General features: G+C 34.7%; 1 protein-coding gene across 1 annotated transcript in view; it reads left to right on the forward strand.

Annotated features, from left to right (window-relative positions):
* Positions 1 to 21,285, forward strand: part of VTA1 (vesicle trafficking 1) — a 66,859-nt gene continuing 45,574 nt past the window's right edge. The window contains exon 1 of the mRNA XM_053591349.1: positions 1 to 238. Within this exon, the coding sequence (XP_053447324.1) occupies positions 127 to 238 (112 nt within the window). The 5' untranslated portion in view covers positions 1 to 126. The remainder of the gene's footprint in view (positions 239 to 21,285) is intronic.

The following is a 21,285-nucleotide window of genomic DNA, read 5'->3' on the forward strand; positions in this document are numbered from 1 at the left end:
ACTTGAGCAACTGAGCAATGAAGGAATGGGTGGGAATTACCCTGAGCGCGGCAGCGCGCGACCGCCCAGACGGAAGCGGAAGTGTCGGTAGCGCGCGAGTAGGAAGTGGTGGTTCCTGGAGTAGAGATGGCGGCTCTCGCTCCGCTGCCCCCTCTCCCCCCACAGTTTAAGAGTATACAGCATCATCTGAGGACGGCTCAGGAGCATGACAAGCGGGACCCCGTGGTGGCTTATTACTGTGAGTCTTTCCGAGTCGCCGCGCCCCTCCTTCCCCAGTTACACGCGGGGCCCAAACACCGCTCCTGGGTTCTTGGGGCACGCCCCGCCCCGCTGTCTTTCGACCTGAGCCTTGACCTCTGGCCTGCCCTGGGAACTCTGGGGTTCCCGCCCCCTGGAAGCTAGAGCTTTTAGTGAGCAAGGCAAAAATCCCACAGCACGTCCGTGTCCACCACTTCCTCGCCTTGTACCTAAATGCTCCAACTGATCAAACGGGCGCATGAACTGTGGAACACACTTTTCCCGAGGTTTTCTTTATGTACACACGAGTCTCCTGTCTCCATTAGGAATCCTGAAAATAACCTGGATATAGTGATTGAGTTAGATTTAAAACGAAGGCGAACGTTCCAAAGATAGTAGTGATACGGATTACAGAAAGGCCAGTTGAAAGCATAGTAATAAAGGAAAGTTAATCGTGACAGCTTGCAAGCCCATTCTGAAACTCGTAAATGGTTAAGACAGTGTCTGCTGCTGAACAAGCTCTTGAATTTGACAGTTCCCTTTCTGCGACAAAACTGCTCTCTCCCATTGAGAATTTTTAATCTTGACTTCTTTGAATAATACCTGTAGTTAAGATCTTTGCTAGTAATATTCCCACTTTGTGATTCATGTAATCCACGGTTGACATAGGTTAACATGTGTTAAGTTTGCTCAATCTTTTTACCTCGTAATAAGTGTAGGGCATAGTTCCAGTAATTTAATATCAACTTTATTTTGTATTCTATGCTCTAACTTAACTGCAGCTTAACCAAGTGACTGAACAACTATAAGTCTTCTGAAAAGGATTTTCAGAGTTGCGAGGCTCAGTTACTTGTATGCTCTGTTGTGGATATTGAAGGTTGAAAAAAGTCTGGTCCACTTTCACCTGCCGTACTCCAAATATACCCCCATTGCTTAAGTGTACAAGGCCATTTCAGACCTCTGTATTCTTCACTCTCTTGGAATGTCCACTTTTTTTTTTTTGGCACTTGTTAAGCTTATGGTTCAGGATCTAACTTAAATGTCACCTCTTCTGTAGGCAGTAAATCAATTATTCTCTGTGCTTGACTTGATTTTGTTCAAATCTTACTGCATTATTTCCATTATACTTGTTCAGCTTTCTTAAGGAGAGTCCATTAATCATTCATTCACTGTGTATGTAGTGAGCTTTAACCTTCTACTGGTTGTTAACTAAGCACTGTGACTACAGTTCCTGCATTCATAGAGCCTACATACAATGGGGATAGGGACATCAAGCAATAAAATGAGTCTGTCATATTGACTTTTACAAGTTTATAAAGAAAAATAAGGCAAGGAAAAAGAGTAAGGGAGTACAGAGTAGATTTCAGTTTCAGTGTACTCAATGAACACTTCCCAGAGTTAACATTTGAGTAAAGAAAGAATGAAAGGCAGGTCTTACATGATTTGGGGAAGAGTATTCTTCACAAGGGAAATAATAAAAAGTACAAAAGTCCTGAGGCAGAGGCTTGCTGGAAGGAGGAGCAAGGGTCATTGTGGGTGGAATAGGTAGAGCAGGGAGAAAGTGATGTGACAAAAACAAAGAGGTAATCTGGTAATAGTGAAATAATACCCTTTCTCCTGCCTCTGTATTATCTTTGTAATACCTCAAGATCCCTTTATTTCTTGTGTCATTACCCTCTCCCTTTTGCTGTTTCTTTATAAACCTAATCCATTTTATTTTATTTAAAAAAAAAAAAAAACCTTCTCACCATGACAGTCCCCTAAAGTTGGAGTCCCCTCAGCCCAACCTCATAAGTAAGCTTGAAATAAATTATGTGTACTTGGCTTTACATCCTTATCTTTAGAACTTTTTCAGCCCATTCCAGGCCAGTTTTCATGGCCACTATTTCACTGAATCTGTTCTGAGCACGGTTAATGAAGAAATATTTTTATTGCTAAGTTGAGGTGGCCCTTAAACTTTTTGTTATGAAACATGACATAGAAAGGAACATGTATAATTTACAAACAGTTTAAGTAATAATAAAATGAACACTTCTACACCCACCACATTTGATGTTATTAGACTTTTAAAATGTTTGCCAATCTAGTAAGTCTGAAATGGTGTCACATTTGGAACAAAATTTGCAATTCTCTGAGTCTTAATAAGGTTGAATGCCTTTTCATATATTAATTAAACCTTTTGTGAATGTCTTTCATCAATTCTGAAAATTCTGTACTATTAACTGTTCAAATATTGCTTCTCCTTTATTATTTTGATTCTCCCTTGAAATTTTGATTAAACACGTGATACTTCTCCACTTTAACTTCCTTGTCTCTTAATTTTTATCTTCTTCTCTGTGTGCTACACACATGTAATTTCTTAAAGCTTGTCTTCACCTCCATATATCTTATTTTTTGACCCTTATGAGTTTCTACTTTATTTTTTTATTTCTGAATGTTCTCTTTTTTTTGTTTTCAGATCAGCATAACCATTTCTGATAGTTTTTTATTGATATTTTTTAAACACTCTTATGTCTTCGAACAGTTTATATTTGCTATTTAATAATTCCTATAGCTTCAATATTTATGAATCTGTTTCTGCTGTTAGAACATTGCTCATGGTGACTTCTTTCCTTGTAAATGTGCATTAAGCATGTTAAACCAGTGCCCCTCAAATTGAGGTATACCAACAATTCCAAAGTACTCAGTTTTTTAATCCTTAATTTTATTGTTTTCCTTCCTCAATTTGATCATCCTGACAAAGTTTCTGTGGTCAGGGTAAGCAAAGTAGTGTAGTGTACTCCGTATTTTTTCTCACATTTTGTTCACAATTGCCTTTCTCTACTTTAACGAAGAAAGGCTTTCTCTCACGTATCTGGAGTATTTTTATGGTGTTTTGCTTTGAATGAGAAGGGGTTCCTGAGTTTCCCTCAGAGGAAGCAAATTCAGATTACTTGTGGTAACTGAAGCCTCCATTATTTAAGGTATTGGTAGAGCTTCCTATCTTTCTATATCTTATATGGAAGAAAATGAAGCAGAGCAAAGGATGGGCTTTGATTCTTAAATACTGGATGTGAAAGGTTCCAATTTAGGGGAGAAAGGGTGGAACTTTACGCAAGGGGGATACCCAAAGTCACCTGGAGTTTTTTTCTTCAGAGGGTAGAGAATGATCTCAGAAGACCAAGGAATTATTCTTGGATATTATTAGCCATTATTTGGTCATTTTGGATTTTATCAAGGAAGTGCTTGGTAACAATTTGAGGCCAAGGTCATATGCAAGAGGGTTGGGGAGGATTAGCTAGATATGGCAGGATACTCTAGATATGAAAAATACTCTTTCAGAGTATTTATATCTCTTAAGGGTAGTGTCTCATGTTAAAAATTACGCAGTGTTACAGTGTTCTGAATTCTCAGAATGAAAAAAAATTTTCATTAGATGATCTTAGCTCTTCACTCTAGTTCATTATTAAAGAATATCGCTGCCAGTTGATTACGAAAGTGAAATTAAATAAAGTCGCTTGTGCTATCCAAACAATGAGCTCCTGTAGGCTCTGCAATTTATTGCTGTTTTAGAATTACTAGTGAAATTCAGAAATTAAACGGTGATAATGGATTGACTTTCCAATTGGAAAGTTAAGTTGTATTTTTCTGAAAAAGTCTCATGTGGCCGATTGGTTTGATGTTAACAACTGACTTTGCCATTCGTCCAATATGGTAGACATTCTTCTAAACTAAATCAGCTAAAATATTTAGTTCTGAGGGGTTTTCTTTTTTCGGAAGTACATTTAAAATGGGTGGTAAGATAAAATCATTTTTCAGTTCCCAATTCTTTCTCTGTCCTGCCATAAATGAGAAGGCTCTGATTGAAACAAAATGATCAATCTTTATAATGTCTTTTTTGTATACATGTTAGGAATTGAGAAAATGAATGACTGAAGAGATAGAGAACAAATCTCTTTTTTATTTTTAAACAAATTTTGAAGCAAATCTAATTGAATTGTCCGATAATAAATTGAAAATATTGGCCCAGCGCCTGTAACTCAGTGGCTAGCGCACCAGCCATATACACCTGAGCTGGCAAGTTCAAACCCAGCCCAAGCCTGCCAAACAGCATTGACAACTACAACCAAAAATAGCTGGGCGTTGTGGCGGGTGCCTGTAGTCCCAGCTACTTGGAAGGCTGAGGCAAGAGAATCACTTAAGCCCAAGAGTTTGAGGTTGCTGTGAGCTGTGATGCCACAGCATTCTACCGAGGGCAACATAGTAAGACTCTGTCTCAAAAAAAAGAAAGAAAAAATTAAAAATATTATTTTATGGTAGGTGATTATATGGTTCTTAGCCTATAACCAAGAAGGAATTTAATGCATTCATTAATTTTGCTGTGGCAAAATTCCTTCTATTATCATTGTTTCTTTATATGAATGAATAAAGTTTTTCCCGTGTTAAATTTATAAAAATGAAAAGTGTGAATAGAACCCTGATACTCTACTCAGGCTCTTTATGAGGATAAATAATATTAATTCAGATATTTAGTTCATAAGATGCTTTGCTAACAAAATTTTACTTTTGCATTTAATAAGTATTGAAATAGTATGTAATGTTTTTGTTGTTTTGATCAATTATACATTATAATAATTGTAGACTCAATTCTAGAAGAAAATTTTAACACCTAACACCTTCACAGGAAATTTTGTAAAAATTTAAATTTCAATTTTTATGTACTTTTCGTTGCAGAGAAGTATGATGGGATAATCAAGAAAAGAAGTTTGAGCATGCAAATACCTTCGTGTATAATGAAATTCTGTAGGTTAAATAAATATGAGTTACCAGAAAAAAGAATGATGTAAAATTTCTGACTCTTAAAAAAGAGTTTTTTGTATTTTAAATTAGATTGTGATAGATATAAAGTTGCTATAATATTTTAATTTAAAAGAATTATGTGATTTGTAATGTTAATATTTGAAGTACTGTAGAAATCACATTTTTTTATACTAATTTCAACTTGTGTGAAAGGTATAAATGTCAACTGAAAAATGTGTTAAAGGCTACATTTCTACAATCTTAGAACAAATAAGATTTTACAAATTCCCACCAGGAAGAATTTTTTTATGAAAAAAAAATGTAAGATTATTTTACCAAACTGTTTGTTGAATCATAAAAACTTCATATCTCCTGTACCTCAGGGGCTTTATACACATGTGTGTTGCCTTCTGCCTGGAATCATCTTGCCTTCCTCTTAATTTGACTAATTTTTTACTGATTCTGTACAAACTAACTTCTTGCAGGTTACTTTTCATGACCTCTATAGGATGGTCTAGAAATTACTCTTTTGCACAATCTTATCACACTGTTAACATTTATTTACCCTTCAGTCTTCTTGATTCTCCTAGAGGGCAGGGATTGATATCTTTCTTTTATATGGCACATAAGTGGGATTTATAAATTCTTAATGCTTCTTTCCAACTTATATTAATATTCCACTAGAATGTAAACTCCCTAAGAGTAAGAAGTATGTCTTACATTGGTAATTGTCAAATTTCTAACTCCTAAGACCTGGCAGATACCTATAGATTTTATCTGTTGATTGAATAAATGAACTGTACATTAGTTTCTAGCTTTTTAACATGTTGTCACTAATTAGGAAGGAAACATAATGGAAAGAATCCTAATACTATGTATTTATCACTTATTCCATTATTATGTTTATAACATTTTAGATTAAGGCATAGATCATGTTGTCATGGTATGCACTTTGTGCCTTCTCCTTTCTAATACTTAGTATTTCCAAAAATGATTTATTTTTGGCCTTAATGGGAATTATTTTTAAATTTTCTCATTTAAAAAAATTGTCTTAATATTGCTAATATAATAATTGATCTTTTGTTTTTTTTTAAATTAGGAATGAATATTGAAATAATATATATCAAATTATTTTTTTTGCTACCTGTGGAAGTGCTTTGCTTATTTACTTCTTTGAACTTTTTTTTTTTTTTTTGTAGAGACAAAGTCTCACTGTACCGCCCTCGGGTAGAGTGCCGTGGCGTCACATGGCTCACAGCAACCTCTAACTCTTGGGCTTACGCGATTCTCTTGCCTCAGCCTCCCGAGCAGCTGGGACTACAGGTGCCCGCCACAATGCCCGGCTATTTTTTTGTTTTTGTTGCAGTTTGGCCGGGGCTGGGTTTGAACCCGCCACCTTTGGCATAATGGGGCCGGCGCCCTACTCACTGAGCCATAGGCGCCCCTCTACTTCTTTGAACTTTTTAATGTAGAAAGTATTAGCAGAATAGTAAATTTCCTCGTACTTAAAACACCCTTCCATTTCTAGAAAGAATCCTATTAGTTTTTTTAATTAAACTTTTTATCTTGAGATAATTATACATCCACAGATAGTTGTAAGAAATAATACAGAAAGGTCTTGTGTTCTCTTTATCCAGCGTCCCCTAATGGATTTTACATCTTGCAAAACTGTATTATAATGTAATAACCAGAATAAATACTGACATTGAAACAATCCAGCAGTCTTATTCAGATGGTCCGAGTTTTACGTGTGTGTGTATTACGGTTATGACGTTTTAGATTAAGGCATAGATCATGTTATGGTATGCACTTTGGGCCTTCTCCTTTCTAATACTTAATATTTCCAAAAATAATTTATTTCTGGCCTTACTGGGAATTATTTAAAGATATATATGTGTGTGTGTGTGTGTGTGTGTGTGTGTGTGTGTGTGTGTGTGTGTGTGTGTGTGTGTGTGTGTGTGTGTCTGAAAGAAAACAAAGGGACTCATTAAATTGGTGACAAATTAAAGAATCTGTCAATTCAGAGATCTTACTTTTTAAAAAAAAGGATTTGTATGAATGTTTGAACATATATATGTATGAACTATATATATATATATAGTTCTAAGCAATATTGTCAAGGGTAAGTATCTGTACCCATCACCATAGTCAAGACAGAGAACGGTTCATAAGAAGAATCCCTCTTATTGCCCTTTAATAATCACACCCACCTCCTTCTCCAGCCCCTATCTCCTGGTAACCACTAACCTGTTCTCCATTTCTAAAATTTTATGATTTAAAAAATGTTACATAAATGAAATCATACATTGTATAAGCTCCTGAGGTTTGCTTTTTTCACTTGGTGTAATACCTTGGAGATCCAAGTGTTTTTTGTTTGTTTGTTTGTTTGCTCCATATTATTCCATGGTATGTGTTTACATAATTTAACAATTTAGCCGTTGAAGGACATTTAGGTTGTTTCCAATTCATAGCAATTATGGATAAAGCTAATATATTCATATACAGTTTTTTGTGTGAACCTAATTTTCACTTCTCTGGGATAAACGCCCAAAAGTGCATATGGTAATTGCATTCAGCATGAAGAGAAAGAAGCTGCCAAACTGCTTTCCAAGTGGCTATGCCCTAGTCTGTTTTCTGCCCCCACCTTCCCAAGGAATGTTACTGAGTTGGTTCAGCCTTTCTTTTAAAGTGATATCATTTTCAGATTTTTCATAATAATATTATGCTGGTTTCCTGAATATTAAAAAGAAAATTGCTTATTTTTTCTCAAATATGAGTTAAATTAAAGGCAGCAGATTTATCTCTTTTCTTTAGATGTACAAAAAATGTAATTGATAAAACCGAACTTTGTATTTTTAGACGTTCTTTAACAGATTTCTAAATTTTTCCCATTAAAAGAATTTCCATTTAAGCCAACACTGATATTTATGGTAATTAAAAATTAACCTTTTCCTCGTTTCCTCATATCTCACAACCAGCCAGTCATCAGTTTCATACCCACACCTTATATGTGCCTCAACCACTGGCATAGCTTCTCAGCTATTGCTTCAAACATGTAATCTCTGTTGCCTTCAAAAGATCTGTTTCAAATGCTTAGTAAAAAAACAGAGAGTAAATGATGGAGTTGGCTGTGAAGATTTAGAAATTCTGTATGACAGAAATAGTACAAATTAATTTAACAGATACTACATTAGGAAAAATTATTCCCAGTAAAGAGACAAAGGGCCAATATCACCAATACATAAAACATTCATACAAATCCTTTTTTTAAAAAAGTAAGATCTCTGAATTGACAGATTTTTTAATTTGTCACCAATTTAATGAGTCCCTTTGTTTTCTTTCAGACAGCTACTGAAGGAGGAAATACTAATTATTAACATCAGTTTAATTAGTAACAAATGTAAATTAAAATGACATAACAGTTCTTGACTGCAAAACTATGACTTAATATAAATGAGTATGTGGTCCAATCTTTGCATGTCTAAGTGAATTGGTATAAAGTTTTGGAAAACATTTTGACAGAATGGGAAATTTCTGTAATTCAGTAATTTCAGTTTTGGTAAACTTGTGTTTGGAAAGTAATCACAAATACAGTAAGAGCTTTACGCAAAATTTCCTGAATGATTACTTACATATTTGTGATAAATTGAAAATAACCTAAATATATATTGTGAAAATGGTTAAGTAAATTGCGTTATATCCACAGGCTGGAAAGCAATGTAATTGTTTGGAAATTAGAAAGCATCTTTATAATCCAAGGAAAAGTTATATGGAAATGCAGGTTACAGAATCATATACACATGGATCCGTATGTGTATCCAGAAATATGTATCTTCAATGGCCTCTCATAATGTAAATTCTGAATCATCTTTTGGAGTCTTAAATCAGTCTGGATTTTGATCCATTCCTAGAACATAACACTCTCTCCTCTCCAGGCCTTCTAACATTATATTATTTCTGCCTGGATATCTCTTTCCCACCACACCCACTCTGTATTTCTCCTTTAAAAGATATTAGCTTGAATGTCACTTTTTCCGGGACATCTTCTCTTAAACACCCTAATTTTCAGATATTTTTTCTCTTTGTCCTTTTTGCCATGTATATCTTTACCTTAATTGCTATTTCATTTGCCTATCTTTCTCTTCTAGACCTTAAATTTAGGAAAGGTTTGCTTAGTTCTGGGTGTTCCGTCGTTTACAGTGCCTGACAGTGGTAGGTTAGTAGAGAGATTTACATAATAAAGAGTAGGTACTCCAAACATGTTTGCTAAATTGGCCTAAATTTTTAGGCAGTTGTGGTATCCAGAGGGAATTATGACCATAGGCTTTAGACCTAATAAAGAAGCCAAACAACTAACATTCATGTAGCTACTGGCATTTGCAACAGTGCTTTCCTTCTAGACAGGATATTTGATTTGATCCTCACAGTCACTCTGGTCCTTGTGTTACTAAATGATAAAACCAGGACCTGAATGACGGATGTTGGATGAGATATGGTTGAATGAAAAATTGATGGTAGTAGCTAGTAATAAGTGAACCAGTTATTGAGTGAGGGGAAAGGACCCACTAAATTGGTGACAAATTAAAGGGGACAAAAAGCCAATGAAATAATAATCTGGGAGATGCCTAAATAGAGAATGGAAATGAAGAACAGGCTTTGTTAACCACACATCTCTCTCTGCTCTGTGTTTGTTCTTTAATGAAGCCAGAAAGTATTTGAGTCCCTACTAAAAGCAGGCACTGTCTGATAAATATTTTGATTTTGCCAGGTTTGATGGTATAGATAAAGCTAAATCCAGAAAGATCGTTCCTTCCTTTTTAAGTTTGCTGTGAGTAAGTGGGTAAAGTTTGAAGTTTGTTTTTTGGGTTTTTTTTTTTTAGGTTTCCTTTAGGGGGAGACATTGTAAAATCAATAGACTTTTAATGAAAGTGTATAAATGTTGTTGAGGGTCTTCATTTGTTTATATGATCATAGGAAAATTAAATACAGTACAGTTCAGGAAGTTGTAAATACATATGGTTATTTTATTTCTGAGATGTTATAGGACATACAAGCAGAAAATTTTTATTTAGTTTAAATAAAGGTTAACTACTACTGTATTTCTTCATTGATAGATGGTAAATAAGATAGATATTAGTGTTAATCTGTTGCCTTTTGTTGTTAATCAAAAAGAAATTGGATTTTTAAAAGTCAGACAAGCTTAACTTAGTGAAGAGAAGAGGTTCTTCTCCTGGGCAGTGCCTGTGGCTCAAAGGAGTAGGGTGTTGGCCCCATATACCGGAGGTGGCGGGTTCAAACCCAGCCCCAGCCAAAAACTGGTGAAAATATATGCCAATCCGAATGTTACTTTGTAAAAGTCATCATTTTAATAGTTACTCTTGTTTTTTAAGTTATTTCATTTTGCAGCTCCTTAGAAATAAACTATAAAATTAAAGGGACAAGGTCTTTGGAGTCAAATAACACATTCTTAACTTTCACTTCTCTTTGGCACCTGTACAAATTTAAGCATCTCTGATAAGATTTGTTTTTTATGCAGTTATGTTTGTTAAAAGCAGACTCTGGCATAAGCTTGAGCAGCACAAGATTATATATAAGTTGTTTCAGTAACCATGCTTGATAAGTTTTTGCTTTCATTCAAATTCTTCATTGGACTATGTTGACTTTTTTTTATGTTTTTCTTAATTTTTCTGTGACATGTCATGGTTTTTAGGTTTGGGGTTTTTTTTATTGTTGTTGCTTTTTTTTTACTTTTTTTTTAAAATCATAATTTGTTATTTCTCTTTGGAAACACTGTTGACATCTTAAGGATCGATTTTTTGTCATCAGGAGTGCCCAGCCCAGTTCAGGTTATCATTGTTCTAATTCAGCGGTTCTCAACTTTTCACAGGGGTCGCCTAATATCAGATATTTACATTACGATTCATAATAGTAGCAAAATTACAGTTATAAAGTAGTTCAAACTGTGTTACTTCCTTTCTTTAGGCTTTCCTATCTATTTCAATTTTTCTATAATCACGTATTAGTTAGACTAATGTTTCTCAAGGTGGCAACAATAATACTGCCACTTACAGAAAAGCATGAAGGGTTACCATTTATGCAAAATTTTATGGTTGGGGGTCACCACAACATGAGGAACTGTATTAAAGGGTGGTGGCATTAGGAAGGTTGAGAACCACTGTTCTAAATGGTAATAGACCCCCCCCGACATTGTATTAACAGACACAAAATGAAAAATAAATGGTAACCCTTCATGATTTTCTGTAAGTGGCAGTATTATTGTTGCCACCTTGAGAAACATTAGTCTAATACGTCATTATAGAAAAATTGAAATAGATAGGAAAGCCTAAAGAAAGGAAGTAACACAGTTTGAATTATAATCACTGCTGATAACATTTTGCCACATTTCCACTTAGTTTTCATTGATGGGCATCATTTTCTTAAAGTTATTAAAATGTAAAATTATGTAAGCATTTTTATTTATTATCTATCGTTCTATAACTTCATGTGTCACCTGGTCCCCTTGGCTATCAGTTTCTTTTAAGAAAAAAATAAGATAAATGATTGGAGCATGAGATTCTTATCAGATTAAGACTTTCTTAGTCTTTGATGATCACAAATTAATTGAACAGGCGTCATATGAAGAGAACAAATTCAATAGCCCCTCCCCCTCCTTATTTGGCAGGAGATATCTTCTGTAACCCGCAGTGGATACCTGAAGCCGTAGATGGAACCAAACCTTATATGTGCTATTTTTTCCTGTGCATGAGTACCTATGATAAAGTTTAATTTCTAAGTGAAGCACTATAAGAGATTAGTAACACTAACTAATAGTAAAATAGAACAATTATAATAATATACTTTAGTAACAAGTTATGTGAATGTGATCTCTTTAAATCTTTCTCTCTCAAAATATCTTATACCATTCTCATATCATCTTGTGATGAAGGGACAGAGGGATGGCACAAGATTTTATCATTGTTCAAAATAGCATACTATTTAAAACTTATGAATTGTTCATTTTTGGACATTTCTATTTAACGTTTTCATTGACTACAGGTAACTGAAAGCATGAAAGCAAAACCACAGATAGGGAAGGACTATTATACGGGACTTTTCAATTCAGTAGTCCAGTATATTAAAATGTATCTTAAAAAGAGAATGACAGTATAAAAAGTAGACACACAGGTATGGTTTTTGATAATAGATGAAATTGAAAATCTAAATGCCTGTCAAGTCTGTGATGGTTCATTAATAAAATATAACTGAAAGATTAGGAAAGAAAAATACAAAAAATGACATGGTCCCATATATATAAAATTTGTAGTTATCTAAGTTTATGTGAAGAGAAGTTTCTTTCTAGATGCATGGTACAATGACTGAAGCCAGACTGAGCCTGAGTTGAATCTCAGTCTGTCACTTATTGGCTGCATGATCTTGGGCAAATTTATTTTGTGAGCTTCAGTTTTCTTTTTTTTTTTTAATGTAGAGACAGGGTCTCACTTTAACACCTTCGGTAGAGTGCCATAGCATCACACAGGTCACAGCTCACAGCAACCTCCAACTCCTGGGCTCAGGCGATTCTCTTGCCTCACCCTCCCGAGTAGCTGGGACTACAGGCGCCCGCCACAACACCCGGCTATTTTTTTGTTGCAATTTGGCTGAGACCAGGTTTGAACCCCCCACCCTTGGGATATGGGGCCAGCGCCCTACCCACTGAGCCACAGGCGCTGCCCTTCAGTTTTCTTTTTTGCCTTTATATGTATTTATAGTAGTTTATAAATTCAGTTTAAGCACTGAATAAAGTTTTTCTAGCTTAACTGCTCAAAAATGGAAACAATCTACAGGTCCTTTAACAGGTGAATAGATATTCACACAATAGAATACTGCTGAACAGTTAAAAAAACAAACTCCTGATACACACAGCACGAGTGAATCCAAAATTCATTATGAAAGTAAAACCATGTTTGGATTTACTAAAAGCAACCAGTCTCATAGGGTTAAATTCTGCATGTTTCCATTTATGTTATTCTGAAAAACATAGCTTTCAGGAAGAAGAGCATCAGTGTTTGCCAGTGGTTTAGATTAGGGGAGAGTGTGGCTACCAAGAGACAGCATGAGGGGATTTTTTGAATTTCAAAACATTTAAGGAGTACAAGTGTTTCTTGTTACATGAATGAATTGTATCATGCCTAAGTCAAGGCTTTCAGTGTACACATCACCAGAATCATGTATATTGTACTTAATAGGTAGATCGTTATCCCTCCCAATCTTCTCCTTTCTTAGTTTTCAATGTCCATGACAGCTCTTTATGACCATTTAGCTCCCACTTACTAGAGCATGTGCTTGGTTTTCCATTCCTGAGATACTTCACTTAGGATAATGGTCGCCAGTTCCATCTAAGTTGCTGCAAAATGCAATCAATATTCCACTCCTTTTTATGTCTAGGTAGTACTCTGTGGTATATATGTGTATATACTAACCCCATTTTCTTTATCCACTCGGGTCACAGACACTTAGCTTGTTTCCTTATCTTTGCAGTTGTGAATTGTGCAATCATAAATATTTGGGTCTGGGTGTCTTTTTTTTTTTTTTTAATTAAATGGACTTATTTTCCTTTGGGTAGATTCCCAATAGGGGGATGGTTGAATTGAATGGTAGGTCTAATTATGTTCCTCAAGTAATCTCCATACTGCTTTCCATAGCAGTTGTACAAGTTTACGTTACCACAGTGTCTAAGCATTCCCTTTTCACCACAGTTGGCACCAGCATCTATTGTTTTCTGACTTTTTAATAATAATAATTCTGACTGTGACAAGGTGATATCTCATTGTGGTTTTAATTTGCATTTACTGATAATTAGTGATGTTGAGCGTTTTTTCATACCTTTCTTAGCCACTAGTCTATCTTTTGAGAACAATTTGTTCATGTCTCCTACTTTTTGATTTTGATTTTTTTCTTACTGATTTGAGGTTTTTATAGATTCTAGATATTAGCCCTTTGTTGGATATATACTTTTCAAATTTTTTTCCCATTCTCCAAGTTGTCTGTTTACTCTCTTGACTATTTCCTTTGCTGTGCAGAAACATTTTAGTTTAATTAAATCCCCTTCATTTTTCTTGTTGCTTTATTTGCTTTTGGGATCAAACTCATGAATTTTTTGCCTTGATAAGTGTTTTTCAACCTTTTTTTATCTCACAGCACATTAGAACTTCTTTTGAAAAGAATTTAATTAATGATCTTTAAAAATTTGAACAGCACCCTTGAGATCCTCTCACAGCACACTAGTATCCTGTGGCCTAGGATAGAAGAATTCCAGTATATACCAATGTCTAGAAGAATTTTTCCTATATTTCTTTCTACACTTTTCTTGGTTTTAGGTCTTAGATTTAAATTTTTAATCTATCTTTAGTTAACATTTTTATATGGTGAGAGATAAGAATCCAGTTTATTCGTCTGCATTTGGCTCTCCCATTTTTTGAATAGGGCTTACTTTCCCCAGTATGTTTTGTCTGCTTTGTCAAAAATCACTTGGTCATAAATACATGGTTTAATTTCTGAATTCTCTACTGTCTTTGACTGGTCTTTATACTACCTTTAAACCAGTACCCATGCTGCTTTAGTTACTATAACCTTGTCGTATAATTTGAAGTCAGGTAATAGGATTCCTCTGGATTTGTTCTTTTTGCTTGAGATTGCTTCGACTATTCAGAGTCATTTTGGGTTCCATATAAAGTTTAGGATTATTTTTTTCTCAGTCCATGAGAAACTGTTGGAATTCTCATGGGAATTGTGTTGAATCTATAAATCACTTTGAGCAGTACAGACATTTTAACAAATGTTAATTTTTCCAATCTATAAGCATAAGATATTTTTCCACTTGTTTGTGTCATCTGTGATTTCTTTTATTAATGTTTTATGGGGGGTTCTCCTTACAGAAATCTTTCATGTCTTTGGTCAAGTATATTCCTCAGTATATTATTTTGTTTTGACTCTCAGCTTGACTGTTATTAGCATATAGAAATGCTATCGATTTGTGTACATTAATTTTGTAACCTGAAACTTTACTGAATTAATTTATAAATTCTAGGAACCCTTTGGTGGGGTTTTTAGTTTTCTGGATCTCAGATCATATCAGCAAACAGGGATAGTTTGACTTCCTCTTTCCTGGTTTGAATGCCTTTTATTTCTTTCTCTTGCCTTAGCTGGCTGCAACTTCCAATATTAGTTCAAATATCAGTGGTGACAGTGGGCATCCTTGCCTTACTCTGGTTCTTAAGAGGGAAGGCTTTCAACTTACCCCATTCAGTATAATGTTGGCTATGGGTTTTCACATATGGCTTTTACCTGTTGTTTTGAGATATGTTCCTTCCATGCCTAATTTATTGAAGGTTTTTAATCATAAAGGAATGCTGGATTTTATTGAATGCTTTTTCCTACATCTATTAAGATGACCATTTGGTCTTTGTTTTTAATTTTGTTTATGTGGTAAATCATGTTTATTGCTTTGCATTTATTAAACCATACCTGCATCCCTAGATGAATTCCAGTTGATCATGGTGATTGTTATTTTGATGTGCTGTTATATTCAGTTTGTTAGTATTGTGTTGAAGATTTTTTCATCTGCATTGGTAAGAGACATCGGTCCATAGTTTTGTTTGTTGTGTTATTTCCTGGCTTTGGTATCTGGGTGATACTGCCTTTATAGAATAAGTTAGGGAGGATTTCCTCCTTTTTGATGTTACGGAACAGTTTCAGTAGAATGGGTGCTAATTATTATTTGTAGGTCTGGTAGAATTTGGCTATGAATTTGGGCCTTTTTTATTTTGATGGGTTAGTTTTTCTTAGTGGGTCAATCTCTTCTCTTTATTGCTCTGTTCAGGATTTGTATTTCTTCCTGATTTAACTTGGCAGGTTGTGTGTTTCTAAAAATTTATTCATTTCCTCTAGATGTTCTGTTTCATGTGCATAGAGGTTTTCATAGTCGTCATGGATGAGATTTTGTATTTCTTTGGTATCAGTGGTAATGTCTCTGTCTTCACTGCTGATTGAGCTTATTTGAGTCACTTTTCTTCTCTTGGTTAATCTAGCTAGATGTCTACAGGTATTGTTTATCTTTTCAAAGAACCAAGTTTTTTCATTGATCCTTTATGTTGCTTTTTGGTTTCCATTTCATTTAGTTCTCCTTTGAGCTTTATTTCTTTTCTTCTTCTAGCTTTGTGTTTGGTATATTCTTTTTCTAGTTCCTTGAGGTGTGATGTGAAGTTGTTAATTTGTGATCTTTCTGTCTTTTAAATGCAAGCATGTAAGGCTTAATACTGCTTTTTTATAGTCTGTAGATTTTTTTATGGTTGTGTCATGTTTGTCATTCTTTTTGAAAAATGTTTTGATTTCTATCTTAATTTTGTCAAATTGAGTGAACAGCATGTTATTTAATTTCCATGACTTTGTATAGATTTGAGAGTTCCTCTTGATATTGACTATTAGTAGTTTTCCGTTGTGATCTGAAAAGACATATAAAATAATTTCAGTTTTTCTAATTTGCTGAGATTTGTTAGGTGGGCTAACGTATCTGTCTTGGAAAATGCACTGATGAAAAGGTTTATTTGTTCTAGAGTCCTGTTTAAAATTCAGTGTTTCTTTATTGATCTGCTGCCTCAGTGATCTGTCTTGTTCTATCGGTGGAGGGTTGAAGTTCTCAGCTATTATGTTGCTATTTGTTTCTTTGCTTAGATATAGAATATATTTTATGAATGTGGGAATTCTTGTGTTGGGTACATATATATTTAGGATTGTTTTATCTGAATTCCTCACTTTATAATTGTATAATGACTGTCTTTGTCTTTTTCTACCATTGTTAATGTAAAGTCTTTTTTATCTAATACGAGAATAGATACTCCTTACCTTTGGTTTCCATTTATGTGAAATATTCATTTCCATCCTTTTACTTTGAGTCTGTGAGCATCCTTGTAAGTTAAATGAGTTTCCTATATACTTGGGGTGTATTTTTTTTTTTTTTCATTTTTTTGTAGAGACAGAGTCTCACTGTACCGCCCTTGGTAGAGTGCCGTGGCGTCACACGGCTCACAGCAACCTCTAAGTCTTGGGCTTACGCGATTCTCTTGCCTCAGCTTCCTGAGCAGCTGGGACTACAGGCGCCCGCCACAACACCCGGCTATTTTTTGGTTGCAGTTTGGCCGGGGCTGGGTTTGAACCCGCCACCCTCGGTATATGGGGCCGGCGCCCTACTCACTGAGCCACAGGCGCCGCCCTTGGGGTGTATTTTTTCATCCATTCAACCAGTTTGTATCTTTCAAATGTAGCATTAATACTCTTCATGTTCAGTATTGGTATGTGAGATGCTGTTCTGTTCATCATGTTGAATGATAACCTAATTGCTTTGTTTTCTCTGTTGAGTTAGCTGTTTTATAAGGGTGGTAAGCTTTAACTTTTGGGTGTTTTACACTGGTGGAGTCTTCATTGCTCTTTCCATGTATAAAGAACTGTAGGCCAGGTCTAGTGGTAACAAGTTCCCTTAGTGTTTGATTGTCTGGGAAAGATTATTTCACTTTCTTTTGCAAAACGTATTTTTGTGGGATACAAAATACTTTGCTGGTGGTTATTGCTTCAGTTCAGTGGAATCTCATTGACAGTATCTTGTTGGCTCATTTTTGTCCAGTATGATAGCCTCTGCCTTTTAATCAAAGTATTTAAACCATTTATGTTTAATGTACTTGTAATATTAATGTGTTTAGGTTTAGGTCTGTTGTCTTGCTATTGGTTTTCTATTTGTGTCATTTGTTTTGTTTTGTTATGAGTCAGAGCCTCAAGCTGTTGCCCTGGGTAGAGTGCTGTGGCATCACAGCTCACAGCAACCTCCAACTCCTGGGCTCAAGTAATTCTCCGGCCTCTGCCTCCCAAGTAGCTGGGACTACAGGTACCTGCCACAACGCCCGGCTATTTTTTTGGTTGCAGCTGTCATTGAAGTCTTTTTAAGACTCTACTATGGGCTTACTAAATGTTCTTTTTTGTTTTAACTTTTTTAGTGATTGCGTTAGTGCTTACATAATTTAACTGCCTCATTAATATACCACCTAATGCTAACATATAAAGTAAGAACTTTTCTCCCTCCTGTCCTTGGACTACAGTTGTCATATATTGTACTTACACATATGCCATAAACCCTATAATGTATTTTTTTGAACAAATCCATTCTATTTTAAAGAAATTTATAAAATGAGAAAATGACCTTTTTTATTTTTACCATTTTCAGTGCTGTTCCTTCTTCTTTGTGGATTCAAGTTTTAAATCTGGTATTATTTTCTTTCCTCTTGAAGAGTTTTATCATTTTTTTAATCAGGCTTGCTGCTAATGAATTATTTCAGCTTCTATTTGTTTATAAATAAGCATTTATTTTATTTTTGAATGCTATTTTGCTGGATAAAGAATGTTATTTGTCAGTTTTGTCTTTCATCACTTTCTTTTGCTACCTTCTCCCAGTTTTGGGGAATCTAATTTCACCTGTGTATTAGAATACCCACACCTCAAGAGAGATTTGGGTTTCATTTTTAGTTTTTGTTTTCTCTTCTTTGTCTTCTTTTATTTGAGTAGTTTATATTGCTTTGTCCTAGAATCTTTTCTTTTTTGGTGTCTATACTGTCAGTCCTATCCAGTGAATTATTGGATGGGGGTGGATCGGGTGTTTTTGGGGTTTCTTTTGTTTGTTTGTTTTTGGCCTTTCATAATAATTCCCTAGTATCTAAATGTCATTATCTCCTATTTCCATTATTTTGTCATTGTTTGATCTGCTTGTACTGTTGGCTTGTATTTTTTCTTGTTATGGGTTACCTATTCCTGTCAGTTGGGATCTTTGAATAAGACCTTCAGTCAACTAGTATTTTTATTTTAGATATCAGGCAGAAGAAAAGGAGAAAGTTAGTAAGCTTTTTATCCTGCCATAACGCTTTTTAAAGAGAATTTTCAGAAGTCTCTCCCAACAATTTCTGGTTACTACATTGCCATATTTTGCTTTGAAGGATACTGGAACATGTACTCTTTTGCCTAGATACATTACAATCCTTTGACAATATAAGAAAGAACTTGCTAACCCTAATGAGGAATATGAGAGTTTTTTTTTTGTTTGTTTTGTTTTTTTATTGTTTGGAATTCATTGAGGGTACAAAGAATTAGCTTACACTGATTGTGGTTGTTAGGTAAAGTCCCTCAAGAATTTGTTTTAACATGCCACTTCTCAAAAGGACCACAAATATTAACATAAGTGATTTCTTCACGTGATATCAAGTTTCAGTTAAGGCAAAGAAGGAGAAGGAATCTGAGAAAATGTATGGAGGATACTGATACTGAAGCAGTAGTTCAGGCAATTTTGGTGCAAGCCATAGGAGTGTGGGGAAGAGGCATGAGGTGGGTTGGGACAAAAAAATACAGCCTACTTGGGGGGAGTGAGGATGCAGTAGAGCAGGAATCGTTGGCCTTTTGATTACCCATCATATGAGTTAACAGAAAACATTAAAACAGTGTTTTTCAGCCTTTTTTAAAGTTCAGTGGCACCCTTAAATTATGTTGATCAAAAAAAAGTAAAGATAAGAATATACTTACTGTGCTTTGAACTCTTTCTAAAATATTTTAAATTAATCATTTTTAAAAATTTTCACAGTGCACCTGAGATCCTCTGACAGTACACCAGTTGAAAATCATTACATTGAAAACAGATTGTCAATATATTATGTAAATTATTTACCAATTATATTTACATATTGATTTGCCAATACTATATGTACTGTAAAAGGTTTATAAAAAGAGAAATTTTTAAAATATGAATAGACTCTAATGTTTTCTTTTCACACTTGAGTCAGGTTTTTTTTTGTTTTCTTTTTTCTGATCTTTGGGACCATATGGGTCTCAAAGACCTCAACTACTGTCTAGCTCAGGGTCTTGGCTCTCCAAGAGGAAATACAAGCAGCCTGGCATGGAAATGATACATACTAGAAGCCTTCCTCTTAAAAATAAGAGCAAGGGCACTTAACATTCTTCAGGAAATTTTGACAGTACAGTAAAACATCATAAGATTGAATTTGGAGGAAGAAAAAGCATGTTATCATTTATATAGATATTGTCATTTGAGGAGGTAACCCTTGATCTGAGATCTTAGCAAAGTCAGATAGCCAAGAAATATAAAAAAGTAAAAATGTATTAAAGAACCACAGATGATTAGAGAAAGGATTATTTAGTAAGTGATTTTGAAACAGGTTCCAATAACTTAGGGGGAAACGAAATTAGATTACAGAGTAAAATTTGAAAAAATATATCATAGGAAAAAGAAAAATAACTGACCATCAATGTGAAGTTCTAGAGATAAAGTATCTTTCTGAGCTTAGAATTGGGTGGGGTAGAGTCACAAATATTATTATGGTTTTAAGTACATAAATATTTTGAGCCTGTGTATTTTAAAACAACATTGAAAAATTAAAGGATTGGGCATAATATTTGTAATCAGCCTATTTATTAAGAGCTCAAGTGACATCTTTGAAACAAAAACCTTTGAAGAAAAAACCTGACAGCTCAACAAAAAGGAAATGATTGGAGAATTAGTTTTAAGAAAAAAAGAGTAACTCAAATGCAAGTGGTTTGAAAAGGGGAGTGCCTTCGACCAGGTGTAGTCAGCTGGACTTGGTAGCTTACAGCTCATTCTCAGCACTTTGAAAGGCAGAAGGATTGCTTGAGGCCAACAGTTCAAAACCAAAACCAAAACAAAAAACACTTGGCGGCTCCTGTGGCTCAAAGGGGTGGGGCGCCAGCCCCATATGCGGGAGGTGGCAGGTTCAAACCCAGCCCCAGCCAAAAACTGGAAAAAAAAAAAAACCACTTTGTATGATCAAAGGGGATGAGACCAGGACAACTTGTTAAGAAATGTGGCTGGTTAAAAGAAAGAGTAAAAAAAGACAGAAAACTGGTTACATTTATAGTCAAAGCAATGGATATTTAAACTAAGATGCTTATTTTGCTTCTCAAATTAGTATCTTTGTGTGTCATAGTGACTTCAGTGCTGTCTGGTGCACAGTGAAAGCACCACATTTCTACTCTTCATAGTAGTGTGAACTCCATTTTGTTCTCTCTTTAACACCAAGATCAAATCATTAAATTTGATGTATAGAAAGGAATACATTAATAAATTCAAATTCTGTATCATGAAATATCCCTAAGCATTATTATTAAGTAATTCTTTGAGATAAAACCATAAAATTAAAAACATAA

This window comes from Nycticebus coucang, chromosome 5, assembly GCF_027406575.1.
Source record: "Nycticebus coucang isolate mNycCou1 chromosome 5, mNycCou1.pri, whole genome shotgun sequence".
Taxonomy (NCBI): domain Eukaryota; kingdom Metazoa; phylum Chordata; class Mammalia; order Primates; family Lorisidae; genus Nycticebus; species Nycticebus coucang.